The sequence below is a fragment of the Cetorhinus maximus genome, unplaced genomic scaffold, assembly GCF_964194155.1.
Source record: "Cetorhinus maximus unplaced genomic scaffold, sCetMax3.hap1.1 HAP1_SCAFFOLD_2333, whole genome shotgun sequence".
NCBI classification, from domain to species: Eukaryota; Metazoa; Chordata; class Chondrichthyes; order Lamniformes; family Cetorhinidae; genus Cetorhinus; species Cetorhinus maximus.
In genome coordinates, this window is record NW_027598272.1 from 1 (window position 1) to 15,205 (window position 15,205).

At 54.3% G+C, this 15,205-nt stretch overlaps 1 protein-coding gene across 1 annotated transcript; it reads left to right on the forward strand.

Annotated features, from left to right (window-relative positions):
• Positions 1–158: 158 nt before the first annotated feature.
• LOC144677235 (mitogen-activated protein kinase kinase kinase kinase 3-like) lies at positions 159–14,868 on the forward strand (the record flags this gene model as incomplete). The annotated part of the gene is made up of 10 exons (XM_078537421.1): positions 159–219; positions 3,856–3,973; positions 4,294–4,352; positions 6,720–6,823; positions 8,240–8,417; positions 10,201–10,269; positions 11,571–11,657; positions 12,118–12,188; positions 13,829–13,884; positions 14,629–14,868. Coding segments are annotated over 10 exons (891 nt in total), but the record flags the coding sequence as incomplete, so codon positions are not given.
• Positions 14,869–15,205: the final 337 nt, after the last annotated feature.

The window sequence follows — 15,205 nt, forward strand, 5'->3', positions numbered from 1 at the left end:
CGGGTCCCGCACACTCTGACTCTCACTGGGGTACGGGTCCCACACACACTGACTCTCACTGGGGTACGGGTCCCACACACACTGACTCTCACTGGGGTACAGACGCAGTGAATCTCCCAATGAAAGCTGCCTTGAATTTTTGCCCCTTCTTTTCACAGCTGCTCCCTCACAGATGCTCCTGGCTGTTTGTGCTGAACAATGTCCTCATGTCCGTCACTGGTGAGTATTCTTTTATTCTTCCACGGGGAGTGGGCCAGCATTTATTGCCCTTCCCTAATTGCCCCTCGAGAAGGTGGTGCTGCTGCTGTCAATGGTGCCCCCACTGATTGCCGAGGAGGTTTAATCAATGCTGCATCTCTCACCATTGGGCAGGTCTTCATTGTCGACCTGCCATACTGCATGGCACAGGTGACCAGCACCTTGCAACCATTCCGCCTGCCTGCGGAGTTCTGTTTAAGCCCGGTTTCAATGTTGTCCAGCTTCTTCCCTCGCCGCTGGCCCCTTGCTCCCCTCCTCTTCATCCTCGTGGTGGTGATAAGGCACTCCAGCCACTCTGCACAGATAGCGTGTGCACAGAGCTGGCCTTTCACTACCTGTGACATGATGTGAGAGTTTCTCTTGTTCTTCCCGCCCCACTCAGCCCTTGCTCTGTTTCTCCTGTCCTCCGCCCTGCTCCTGAAATGCCCCATTTTGACCCGTTGACCAGCCGATTCTGGGCTCGGTTGCAGGAGATACCGTTCTGAGTGAGGTTTGGGGATCGGAGCGCTCCCTGAATATTAAGGCATGGGGGCTTCCTGAGCACAAAGAGCTCACGTTTTGTAGATGACTCTCGGGGAGGAATGTTCCCCTCGGATCAGGCCCCCTGCTCTCTGAGCAAGGGAGCTCCACTGTTAAGAGCCAGGTAGAGACGGGGGTACAGGGGGTGTCGGGGTGATGATGGGGGTACAGAGGTGATGATGGGGGTACAGAGGTGATGATGGGGGTACAGGGGGTGATGATGGGGGTACAGGGGGTGATGATGCTGTGTCGGGGTGATGATGGGGGTACAGGCGGTGATGATGGGGTGTCGGGGTGATGATGGGGGTACAGGGGGTGATGATGGGGGTACAGGGGGTGATGATGCTGTGTCGGGGTGATGATGGGGGTACAGGGGGTGATGATGGGGGTACAGGGGGTGATGATGGGGGTACAGGGGGTGATGATGGGGGTACAGGCGGTGATGATGGGATGTCGGGGTGATGATGGGGGTACAGGGGGTGATGATGGGGTGTTGGGGTGATGATGGGGGTACAGGGGGTGATGATGGGGTGTTGGGGTGATGATGGGGGTATAGAGGGTGATGATGGGGGTACAGGGGGTGATGATGGGGTGTCGGGGTGATGATGGGGGTAGAGGGGGTGATGATGGGGTGTTGGGGTGATGATGGTACAGAGGGTGATGATGGGGGTGTTGGGGTGATGATGGGGGTACAGGGGGTGATGATGGGGGTACAGGGGGTGATGATGGGGTGTTGGAGTGATGATGGGGGTACAGAGGGTGATGATGGGGTGTCGGGGTGATGATGGGGGTACAGGGGGTGATGATGATGGTACAGGGGGTGATGATGGGGGTGTTGGGGTGATGATGGGGGTACAGAGGGTGATGATGGGGGTACAGGGGATGATGTTGGGGGTACAGGGGGTGATGATGGGGGTACAGGGGGTGATGATGGGGGTACAGGGGGTGATGATGGGGGTACAGGGGGTGATGATGGGGGTACAGGGGGTGATGATGGGGTGTCGGGGTGATGATGGGGGTACAGGCAGTGATGATGGGGGTACAGGGGGTGATGATGGGGGTACAGGGGGTGATGATGGGGGTGTCGGGGTGATGATGGGGGTGTCGGGGTGATGACGGGGGGTACAGGGGGTGATGATGGGTGTCGGGGTGATGATGGGGGTACAGGAGGTGTCGGGGTGATGATGGGTGTCGGGGTGATGACGGGGGGTACAGGGGGTGATGATGGGTGTCGGGGTGATGATGGGGGTACAGGGGTGATGATGGGGGTACAGGAGGTGTCGGGGTGATGATGGGGGACAGGGGGTGTCGGGGTGATGACGGGGGGTACAGGGGGTGATGATGGGGGTACAGGGGTGATGATGGGGGTACAGGGGTGATGATGGGGGTACAGGAGGTGTCGGGGTGATGATGGGGGACAGGGGGTGTCGGGGTGATGACGGGGGGTACAGGGGGTGATGATGGGTGTCGGGGTGATGATGGGGGACAGGGGGTGTCGGGGTGATGATGGGGGTACAGGGGGTGATGATGGGTGTCGGGGTGATGATGGGGTACAGGGGTTGATGATGGGGTGTCGGGGTGATGATGGGGTACAGGGGGTGATGATGGGGGACAGCGGGTGTCGGGGTGATGATGGGGGTACAGGGGTGATGATGGGGGACAGGGGGTGTCGGGGTGATGATGGGGGACAGGGGGTGTCGGGGTGATGACAGGGGGTGTCGGGGTGATGATGGGGGACAGGGGGTGTCGGGGTGATGATGGGTGTCGGGGTGATGATGGGGGACAGGGGGTGTCGGGGTGATGATGGGTGTCGGGGTGATGATGGGGGACAGGGGGTGTCGGGGTGATGACGGGGGGTACAGGGGGTGATGATGGGTGTCGGGGTGATGATGGGATACAGGGGGTGATGATGGGGTGTCGGGGTGATGACGGGGGGTACAGGGGGTGATGATGGGGGTACAGGGGGTGATGATGGGGTGTCGGGGTGATGATGGGGTACAGGGGGTGATGATGGGGTGTCGGGGTGATGATGGGGTACAGGGGGTGATGATGGGGGACAGGGGGTGTCGGGGTGATGATGGGGGTACAGGGGTGATGATGGGTGTCGGGGTGATGACAGGGGGTACAGGGGGTGATGATGGGTGTCGGGGTGATGATGGGGGACAGGGGGTGTCGGGGTGATGATGGGTGTCGGGGTGGTGATGGGGGGTACAGGGGGTGATGATGGGTGTCGGGGTGATGATGGGGGTACAGGAGGTGTCGGGGTGATGATGGGTGTCGGGGTGATGACGGGGGGTACAGGGGGTGATGATGGGTGTCGGGGTGATGATGGGGGACAGGGGGTGTCGGGGTGATGACGGGGGGTACAGGGGGTGATGATGGGTGTCGGGGTGATGATGGGGGACAGGGGGTGTCGGGGTGATGACAGGGGGTACAGGGGGTGATGATGGGTGTCGGGGTGATGATGGGGGACAGGGGGTGTCGGGGTGATGATGGGTGTCGGGGTGATGATGGGGGTACAGGGGTGATGATGGGTGTCGGGGTGATGACAGGGGGTACAGGGGGTGATGATGGGTGTCGGGGTGATGATGGGGGACAGGGGGTGTCGGGGTGATGATGGGTGTCGGGGTGATGATGGGGGTACAGGGGTGATGATGGGTGTCGGGGTGATGACAGGGGGTACAGGGGTTGATGATGGGTGTCGGGGTGATGATGGGGGACAGGGGGTGTCGGGGTGATGATGGGTGTCGGGGTGGTGATGGGGGGTACAGGGGGTGATGATGGGTGTCGGGGTGATGATGGGGGTACAGGAGGTGTCGGGGTGATGATGGGTGTCGGGGTGATGACGGGGGGTACAGGGGGTGATGATGGGTGTCGGGGTGATGATGGGGGACAGGGGGTGTCGGGGTGATGACGGGGGGTACAGGGGGTGATGATGGGTGTCGGGGTGATGATGGGGGACAGGGGGTGTCGGGGTGATGATGGGTGTCGGGGTGATGATGGGGGACGGGGTATCGGGTTTTATGGGGGTTTTGTCCTGTTAGGGATGGCCGGTTTCACTCCTCCTTCATTTTGCAGGTAAGTCTCTGCAGCTGTACTCCCACAACCTGGACACACTCTTCGATCAGAGGAAGAATGTCCACAACCTGCATATCTCCCTCCCAGCCAACAAGCTGACCGACAGAATCATCCCCAAGTAAGGATTGTTTTCATCTCCCTGTCCTGCCTCTCACCTCCCTCCTCTCTCTTTCTCCATCACAGCCTCTCCCTATTGCATTGATACAACTCCGCTTAGTCCTCCTCCATCCCTCTCTCGCTTTCATTCCTCACAATCTCCACAGCCCCCTCTCCTCTTCCTCCTCCCCACATCCTCATTCTCACTCAACTGAGTCCATTCAGCCCATCTCCTCTGCTACCTCAGCGTTGCCAAGCCTGCTGAAGGTCTGAGCTTCCTTTGACAGAGCTGTAAGTGTCGAGCCAGCGACTAACCACACTGACCCTCTGATCCTATTGCAGGAAATTTGCACCCTCTTTGAAAATTCCAGACACTAAGGGCTGCCGAAAGTGCTGTGTAGGTAAGAACTAGACCGCGGAGGAACACTCCCCATCGAGCTATTGTGTTCCCATCTGTCTGTGTGTGATGTTCTGCAGGATTACCTAGTAAATGTGTTCCAGCTTGCCTGTACTGCTCTCCTGTTATTCTACACACCATCGGTTATTCTATATATAAACCACCCCGAACCCCTCGATTAGATTCCAGTCTGTAACATACTCACAGGTATCTGTTATTCTATATATAAACCACACCCGAACCCCTTGATTAGATTCCAGTCTGTAACTCACTCCCGGGTATCTGTTATTCTATATATAAACCACACCCAAACCCCTTGATTAGATTCCAGTCTGTAACTCACTCCCGGGTATCTGTTATTCTATATATAAACCCCGTACCCTTCGATTAGATTCCAGTCTGTAACTCACTCCCGGGTATCTGTTATTCTATATATAAACCACACCCGAACCCCTTGATTAGATTCCAGTCTGTAACTCACTCCCGGGTATCTGTTATTCTATATATAAACCCCGTACCCTTCGATTAGATTCCAGTCTGTAACTCAATCCTGGGTATCTGTTATTCTATATATAAACCACCCCGAACCCCTCGATTAGATTCCAGTCTGTAACTCACTCCCGGGTATCTGTTATTCTACATATAAACCATCCTGATCCCCTCGATTAGATTCCAGTCTGTAACTCACTCCCGGGTATCTGTTATTCTATATGTAAACCACCCCGAACCCTTCGATTAGATTCCAGTCTGTAACTCACTCCCGGGTATCTGTTATTCTATATATAAACCACCCCGAACCCTTCGATTAGATTCCAGTCTGTAACTCACTCCCGGGTATCTGTTATTCTATATATAAACCACCCTGAACCCCTCGATTAGATTCCAGTCTGTAACTCACTCCCGGGTATCTGTTATTCTATATTTAAACTCCCCCGAACCCCTCGATCAGATTCCAGTCTGTAACTCACTCCGGGGTATCTGTTATTCTATGTATAAACCACCCCGCACCCCTCGATTAGATTCCAGTCTGTAACTCACTCCCGGGTATCTGTTATTCTATATATAAACCACACCCGAACCCCTTGATTAGATTCCAGTCTGTAACTCACTCCCGGGTATCTGTTATTCTATATATAAACCCCGTACCCTTCGATTAGATTCCAGTCTGTAACTCAATCCTGGGTATCTGTTATTCTATATATAAACCACCCCTAACCCCTCGATTAGATTCCAGTCTGTAACTCACTCCCGGGTATCTGTTATTCTACATATAAACCATCCTGATCCCCTCGATTAGATTCCAGTCTGTAACTCACTCCCGGGTATCTGTTATTCTATATGTAAACCACCCCGAACCCTTCGATTAGATTCCAGTCTGTAACTCACTCCCGGGTATCTGTTATTCTATATATAAACCACCCCGAACCCTTCGATTAGATTCCAGTCTGTAACTCACTCCCGGGTATCTGTTATTCTATATATAAACCACCCTGAACCCCTCGATTAGATTCCAGTCTGTAACTCACTCCCGGGTATCTGTTATTCTATATTTAAATTCCCCCGAACCCCTCGATCAGATTCCAGTCTGTAACTCACTCCGGGGTATCTGTTATTCTATGTATAAACCACCCCGAACCCCTCGATTAGATTCCAGTCTGTAACTCACTCCCGGGTATCTGTTATTCTCTATATAAACCACACCCGAACCCCTTGATTAGATTCCAGTCTGTAACTCACTCCCGGGTATCTGTTATTCTATATATAAACCCCGTACCCTTCGATTAGATTCCAGTCTGTAACTCACTCCTGGGTATCTGTTATTCTATATATAAACCACCCCGAACCCCTCGATTAGATTCCAGTCTGTAACTCACTCCCGGGTATCTGTTATTCTATGTATAAACCCCGTACCCTTCCATTAGATTCTAGTGTGTAAATAATCGCATCCAGTGTGGTACCCGAGATCCATGCACACAGAACAGGAAAATACCAGACTCTGCTGTCTGACCTGATCACAGGCCAGGGTAGCCAGCAGTCAAAGGCTACAGTTGGCCTCAGCATCAACCGGCTGCCTGGAACATCCCCACCCCCCCCCCCACTCCCTAACCCCCTGATACACCCAGTTTAGGGAAGGGGGTCAAATGTACCAGGGCTGCTGTTCCTGATCTCTGTCAAGTGTCGCCAGCCCCTTCCACTCCACCTCGCATCATCGGGGAGCCGGAAGGAAGTCAGGATCAGTGGACTGCGATGCCCACCAGAGTCGAGCAGCCTCCAGCACACGATGCTATTTCTTTCTGGCGCCCTGACTCTGGGGCTGCGCTCGGCTGTGCATTTGAACGAGCAGTGCAGTGGTCTGTTCTGTGTGTTACAGTGAGGAACCCGTACACAAGGTCCACGTTCCTGTGTGGTCTACTGGACAGTGGCATTATCCTTCTGCAGTGGTACGAGCCCCTCCAGAAATTCATGCTTCTCAAGGTAAACCCTGTTTCTCGTTGTTCAGCAAGTAGCAAGCTCTTTGTAGAAAAGAATCCTATGACTATCGTTAGACTTACACCCAGTACCATGCAGTTAACTGTTAGTATGTCCAGGGTCTGGGCGGGAGAAAGACAGCTCGCGGTCCTTTCAGCTAGCGCAACACTCTGATATGCAGGACCCAATGTGGTACAACTGTCGGAGGGTCAGTGCTGAGGGAGCGCCGCACTGTCGGAGGGTCAGTGCTGAGGGAGCGCCGCAATGTCGGGGGGTCAGTGCTGAGGGAGCGCCGCACTGTCGGGGGGTCAGTGCTGAGGGAGTGCCGCACTGTCAGAGGGTCAGTGCTGAGGGAGCGCCGCACTGTCGGAGGGTCAGTACTGAGGGAGCGCCGCACTGTCGGAGGGTCAGTACTGAGGGAGCGCCGCACTGTCGGAGGGTCAGTGCTGAGGGAGCGCCGCACTGTCGGAGGGTCAGTGCTGAGGGAGCGCCGCACTGTCGGAGGGTCAGTGCTGAGGGAGCTCCGCACTGTCGGAGGGTCAGTGCTGAGGGAGAGCCGCACTGTCAGAGGTGCCGTCTTTCAGGATGAGACATTAAACCGAGGCCCCGTCTGCCCTCTCGGGTGGGTATAAAAGATTCCACGGCCACTATTGGAAGAAGAGCAGGGGGGAGTTCTCCCCGGTGTCCTGGGGCCAATATTTATCCCTCACCCAACATCACTAAAAACAGATGATCTGGGTCATTATCACGTTGCTGTTTGTGGGATCTTGCTGTGTGTAAATGGGCTGCTGAGTTTCCTACATTACAACAGTGACCACACTTCAAAACAAAGTCCTCATTAACTGTGAAGCACTTTGGGACGTCCTGAGGTGTTGAAAGGTGTTATTACTCCTGGGACCTCCGGGTACGAATTCCATCAGGAAACAGCCATGAACGTTTAATCAGTCCCTACACGGACCCTGCCCTGCCCCACTCCCCTCCCGCGTGCCCTACTTCTGATCGACAGAATTCCTGTCCTTATCCTGGAGCGTGAGAGGGGCTAACCTGGAAATTCTGGCCCTCGTGCTCTCATCCTTAGAGAGCTCGAGAGGTAGAGGATCAGCTGTGCTCTTATGGTATCACGGAGCAGGTTCGAGCGGCTGAATGGCCTTCTGCTGCAGCAGGCTCAAGGGACCGAATGGCCGCTACAATATCTGACGATTCCCCGTTGCTTTCCCCATGGCCTGGCTCCAGCCAATTCGAGTCGACGTGCCAACCAAGCAGTACTCTCTTCCCCAGTAGTATAAATTGTTGTGAGCGTTTGAGATTTGGTGTTCTTGCATTTGTCCTGATGGGTGCTGGATATGAAAAGCTTCAGCAGGAGGAGGTCTCCCTTTTCAGTGATATCTGACCATCTGAAACCTGTCTTGATTCTCCACCCAGCAATTTCACCTCACGATCCCAAACCCTCTACAAATCTTCGAGCTGCTGGTCTTCCCTGATGAGGAGTACCCACAGGTGTGCCTGGGAGTGCGGGCTCCAGCACATTCCCAGCAGGTCTTACAGTTCGACACCGTACAGCTCAAGTCCTCTGGCTCGCTCGGTCCTGCCACACAGTCAGGTACAGTGAACTCCAACAATCAAAGGCAGCAAAACTTACATTGCTCTAGCAGCCGTTAATGTCCCCTCGGCCACAAATGCACATGTTCAGACAAAAGCTCGGTCAAGGAGGTCGGTTTTAAGCAGCGTCTTAAAGGAAGAGAGAGAGAGAGACAGAGAGGTTTAGGGAGGGAACTCCAGAGCTTAGGGCCCCAGGCAGCTGAAGGCACGGCCGCCAATGGTGGAGCGATGGGAATCAGGGGATGGTCAAGAGGCTGGAATTGGGGGAGCCCAGAGATCTCGGAGGGTTGCAGGGGCCGGAGGAGGTTACAGAGATAGGGAGGGGTGTAGGGGCCGGAGGAGGTTACAGAGATAGGGAGGGGTGTAGGGGCCGGAGGAGGTTACAGAGATAGGGAGGGTTGTAGGGGCTGGAGGAGGTTACAGAGATAGGGAGGGTTGTAGGGACTGGAGGAGGTTACAGAGATAGGGAGGGTTGTAGGGACTGGAGGAGGTTACAGAGATAGGGAGGGTTGTAGGGACTGGAGGAGGTTACAGAGATAGGGAGGGTTGTAGGGGCTGGAGGAGGATACAGAGATAGGGAGAGGGGACAGGAATTTGAAAATGAGGATAAGAATTTTAAAATCAAGGCATTGCAGTACTAGGAGGCAGTGTAGATGAATGAGCACAGCAGGTGATGTGTGAATGGGTGGAGGAGTTCACAGTGGGCTGAGGTTTACAGGAGGCCAAGGCAGTGTTAGTCTGGAGGTGACAATGTAGAGGGAGCTTTACTCTGTATCTAACCCCGTGCTGTACCTGTCCTGGGAGTGTTTGATGGGGACAGTGTAGAGGGAGCTTTACTCTGTATCTAACCCCGTGCTGTACCTGTCCTGGGAGTGTTTGATGGCGACAGTGTAGAGGGAGCTTTTCTCTGTATCTAACCCCGTGCTGTACCTGTCCTGGGAGTGTTTGATGGGGACGGTGTAGAGGGAGCTTTACTCTGTATCTAACACCGCGCTGTACCTGTCCTGGGACTGTTTGATGGGGACGGTGTAGAGGGAGCTTTACTCTATCTAACCCTGTGCTGTACCTGTCCTGGGAGTGTTTGATGGGGACGGTGTAGAGGGAGCTTTACTCTATCTAACCCCGTGCTGTACCTGTCCTGGGAGTGTTTGATGGGGACAGTGTAGAGGGAGCTTTACTCTATCTAACCCCGTGCTGTACCTGTCCTGGGAGTGTTTGATGGGGACAGTGTAGAGGGAGCTTTACTCTGTATCTAACCCCGTGCTGTACCTGCCCTGGGAGTGTTTGATGGGGACGGTGTAGAGGGAGCTTTACTGTGTATCTAACCCCGTGCTGTACCTGTCATGGGAGTGTTTGATGGGGACAGTGTAGAGGGAGCTTTACTCTGTATCTAACCCCGTGCTGTACCTGTCCTGGGAGTGTTTGATGGGGACAGTGTAGAGGGAGCTTTACTCTGTATCTAATCCCGTGCTGTACCTGTCATGGGAGTGGTTGATGGGGACGGTGTAGAGGGAGCTTTACTCTGTATCTAACCCCGTGCTGTACCTGCCCTGGGAGTGTTTGATGGGGACAGTGTAGAGGGAGCTTTACTCTGTATCTAACCCCGTGCTGTACCTGTCCTGGGAGTGTTTGATGGGGACAGTGTAGAGGGAGCTTTACTCTGTATCTAACCCCATGCTGTACCTGCCCTGGGAGTGTTTGATGGGGATAGTAACCAATCCTTGTGAACTCAGGTTACAACCAATTCACAGTTGTTCAATCTCTTCATACTTTTTTTTTTTTAGAGACCTCACTGATGAATGCGAGCCACGTGTCACAGCTGGACCGGGATAGTGTTCTCGTCTGTATTGACAGTAAGTCTTTTGTATCTCATTCATGCTGGACAAAATGCCCATGCTTGTTGTCAGTGAGCACTCTGTTATATCAGACACCCCATGTCAGCATCAAAGTTATGGGTTTCAGCACCCGGAGATATCAACCCCAAAATGCAAGCTGACACCCCCGGGGTCAGTGCTGAGGGAGAGCCACACTGTCGGAGGGTCAGTACTAAGGGAGTGCCGCACTGTCGGAGGGTCAGTGCTGAGGGAGCGCCGCACTGTCGGAGGGTCAGTGCTGAGGGAGCGCTGCACTGTCGGAGGGTCAGTGCTGAGGGAGCGCCGCACTGTCGGAGGGTCAGTACTGAGGGAGCGCCGCACTGTCGGAGGGTCAGTACTAAGGGAGTGCCGCACTGTCGGAGGGTCAGTGCTGAGGGAGCGCCGCACTGTCGGAGGGTCAGTGCTGAGGGAGCGCCGCACTGTCGGAGGGTCAGTGCTGAGGGAGCGCCGCGCTGTCGGAGGGTCAGTGCTGAGGGAGTGCCGCACTGTCGGGGGGACAGTACTGAGGGAGCGCTGCACTGTCGGAGGGTCAGTGTTGAGGGAGCGCCGCACTGTCAGAGGGTCAGTGCTGAGGGAGAGCCACAATGTCGGAGGTTCAGTGTTGAGGGGGCGCCGCACTGTCGGAGGTTCAATGCTGAGGGAGTGCTGCACTGTCGGAGGGTCAGTGCTGAGGGAGCGCCGCACTGTCGGAGGGTCAGTGCTGAGGGAGCGCCGGACTGTCGGAGGGTCAGTGCTGAGGGAGCGCCGCACTGTCGGAGGGTCAGCGCTGAGGGAGCGCCGCACTGTCGGAGGGTCAGTGCTGAGGGAGCGCCGCACTGTCGGAGGGTCGGTGCTGAGGGAGAGCCGCACTGTCGGAGGGTCAGTGCTGAAGGAGAGCCGCACTGTCGGAGGGTCAGTGCTGAGGGAGCGCCGCACTGTCGGAGGCGCTGTCTTTCAGGATGAGACATTAAACCGAGGCCCCGTCTGCCCTCTCGGGTGGGGGTAAAAGATCCCACGGTCACTATTGGAAGAAGAGCAGGGGTGAGTTCTCCCTGGTGTCCTGGGGCCAATATTTATTCCTCAACCAACATCACTAAAAACAAATGATTTGGGTCATTATCACATTGCTGTTTGTGGGATCTTGCTGTGCGTAAATGGGCTGCTGAGTTTTCTACATTACAACAGGGAGCACACTTCAAAAAAAAGTCCTTCATTGTGTGTGAAACACTCTGGGACGTCCCGAGGGGGTGACAGGAGCTGGAGAGATGGGAATTTGTCTAATAGTTTTTAACCATTTTCAGATTGTGTGAAGATTGTGAACTTGCAGGGAGAGCTGAGTCACAGAATGGGGGCCGAGCTGACCTTCCGATTTTGCGTTCAGACAGTCGGTGAGTACCCGGGTGTGAGAGCTGCCTCGGCCCTGTTTCCCTGAGAGCCGCGGAGAATTGGGACTGAGTTACCCTTCCCAGGACCTGCAGTTCTGGGCTGTCTGTCAACTCAGTCTGAGTTCACTATTCCCCACCAGGATGGAAATGATCAGGTAACTGTCCTGTCCCTCCTGCTCAGAGCTCACAGCCCTGTAGGGTATTGCGATTGTGTCCATCAGCTATCCTAGTGTACCATCTTCCACTGACTGTACTCTGCTGGGAAAATCATTTCTCTTTAATCTTTTATCCACGGATAGTACTGCAGCACCAGTCACCAGTTCTGTTGTAGGTTGTAATGATTCTTCAAATACACTGTGTTTTCTGTTTTGTTTGCTCTTTAACTAGACTCTATCTTCGAGACAGAGTGAGGCAGGCTGTGAACACTGTACATTTACTGACAGAGCTGTTTTCCATTGTGTAGTGTGCCTGCAGGATAGTGTTCTTGCCTTCTGGAGACATGGGATGCAAGGCCAGAGCCTCCAATCAACTGAGGTAATATTTACAACTTCATTGGGGGTACAGTACTGGTGGGGACGGGTCTGTCACTGTATAACACTGGGGTACAGTACTGGTGGGGACAGGTCTGTCACTGTATAACACTGGGGTACAGTACTGGTGGGGACGGGTCTGTCACTGTGTAACACTGGGGTACAGTACTGGTGGGGACGGGTCTGTTACTGTGTAACACTGGGGTATAGTACTGGTGGGGACAGGTCTGTCACTGTGTAACACTGGGGTACAATACTGGTGGGGACAGGTCTGTCACTGTATAACAGTGGGGTACAGTACTGGTGGGGACTGGTCTGTCACTGTGTAACACTGGGGTACAGTACTGGTGGGGACGGGTCTGTCACTGTGTAACACTGGTGTACAGTACTGGTGGGGACAGGCCTGTCACTGTATAACACTGGGGTATAGTACTGGTGGGGACAGGTCTGTCATTGTATAACACTGGGGTACAGTACTGGTGAGGACAGGTCTGTCACTGTATAACACTGGGGTACGGTACTGGTGGGGACGGGTCTGTCACTGTATAAAACTGGGGTACGGTACTGGTGGGGACGGGTCTGTCACTGTATAACACTGGGGTAAGGTACTGGTGGGGACGGGTCTGTCACTGTATAACACTGGGGTACAGTACTGGTGGGGACGGGTCTGTCACTGTATAACACTGGGGTACAGTACTGGTGGGGACGGGTCTGTCACTGTATAACACTGGGGTACAGTACTGGTGGGGACTGGTCTGTCACTGTATCACACTGGGGTACAGTACTGGTGGGGATGGGTCTGTCACTATCACACTGGGGTACAGTACTGGTGGGGACGGGTCTGTCACTGTATAACACTGGGGTACAGTACTGGTGGGGACGGGTCTGTCACTGTATAACACTGGGGTACAGTACTGGTGGGGACGGGTCTGTCACTGTATAACACTGGGGTACAGCACTGGTGGGGACGGGTCTGTCACTGTATAACACTGGGGTACAGCACTGGTGGGGACGGGTCTGTCACTGTATAACACTGGGGTACAGCACTGGTGGGGACGGGTCTGTCACTGTATAACACTGGGGTACAGTACTGGTGCGGGCAGGTCTGTCACTGTATAACACTGGGGTACAGAACTGGTGGGGACAGGTCTGTCACTGTATAACACTGGGGCACAGTACTGGTGGGGACAGGTCTGTCACTGTATAACACTGGGGTACACTTAAGGCGTGTCACAGAGGTGCCGTCTTTCAGGATGAGACATTAAACCGAGGCCCCGTCTGCCCTCTTGGGTGGGGGTAAAAGATCCCACGGCCACTATTGGAAGAAGAGCAGGGGGGGAGTTCTCCCCGGTGTCCTGGGGCCAATATTTATCCCTCAACCAACATCACTAAAAACAGATGATCAGGGTCATTATCACATTGCGGTTTGTGGGATCTTCCTCTCCACAAATTGGCTGCAACATTACGACTGTCCCGCTTTCGAAAACAAAGTCATCGTCCTGAGGTGGTGAAAGGTGCTATGGAAATGCAGGTTCTCTCAGACTGTCAGAATGCTGTAAATTGGAAACGGAATAAGCTGAGGTGTGTGTGTGAACCAGGGCAGAGGACGGCGATAATAATTCTTGTTTTGAACTCCCTCCGCAGATAACTCAGGAGATAACAGATGAAACGAGAATGTTCCACGTGCTGGGTACCCAGAGGTGAGCAGTTCAGGCAGTGTTTGTCCTCTCCTGTCCTGAGTCAGTGGGGCTATGCCGGGGAGAGATGGGGTCTCAGACTGAACCCCGGTTAGCAAAGAGACAACTCCCTGCAGTTCAGTTAGGGATTGGTGAGGGGTAAGAGGGGTGTCAGCGACCCACACAGAGAGAGGCAGGCAGCAGCCAAGTTCAAGCGCAGCCTTCGGCAGGTGAATGTCGCTCAGCTTACGAAAGTGAGCGAGAAGATCCTGCTCTGCGCTGCCAGTCCGGGGTCACGGGTAACTCACCACCTTTTAGCCGGGCATTCTCCGGGTGGAGGGGGATGGTCTTAGGGGGGGTTCCTCACTCCTGACCACCAGGCGGTGCACCCGCAACTCCCCCTGCGCCCCACCCCAAAAAATCCTGACTGCAAAGATGTTACCGGGGGTCAGCCATGATGCCTACTGCAGTCAATCAGCAGGAAGACCCGCCGTCTGCCAAAGAGAGGCTCAGAACCAAAGGGCAACATTCAGAGGCGGTGGGGTGGGTGGAGATCAGCACTGCACCGTCACCAGCTTCTGGTAGGATGTAACTTTGAAAAGTAAATATGTGGCAAGGAGAAAGTTGCAGGGTTACAGGGAATAGGCAGAATGGAGTGGGGCTATTTGGTTAGATGGGTGGACCACATGGGCCAGTTCCTGGGGTGTGGGTGTTGGGTGCAGTCGTCAGCCTAGTGCCTCCTAATCTTGATGGATTATCTTCACACAGAGATATTATTCTGGAGAGCACCCCTACAGACAATCCAGACGCTCAGAGTAATCTCTACATTCTCACAGGCCACAAGAGCACCTACTGACACAGCAGCTGGGACGTAGGGCATTCAGAGTGTTGTTGGATGAGTGTGCGAGCTTCTGAAGAGACTAAACATGTCGGCGATCAGAAAAGCCTTTTGTTAATTATTATTTAAGTGATGTGTATATGTGCAGATTAAACTGGAAGTCAACTTTCTGATGAAACAGTTATTCTTGGATTTATATTAACTTAAAAACAAGATCTTCTGTCCGGGAGCCTCCCGCCCCATCTCCGGAACCACCCCTGGGCCCCTTCGACCCTCCCTATCCCTGTAACCTCCTCCGGCCCCCACAACCCTCCCTATCCCTATAGCCTCCTCCGGCCCCTACAACCCTCCCTATCCCTGTAACCTCCTCCGGCCCCTACAACCCTCCCTATCCCTGTAACCTCCTCCGGCCCCTACAACCCTCCCTATCTCTGTAACCTCCTCCAGCCCCTACTACCCTCCCTATCCCTGTAACCTCCTCCAGCCCCTACAACTCTCCCTATCTCT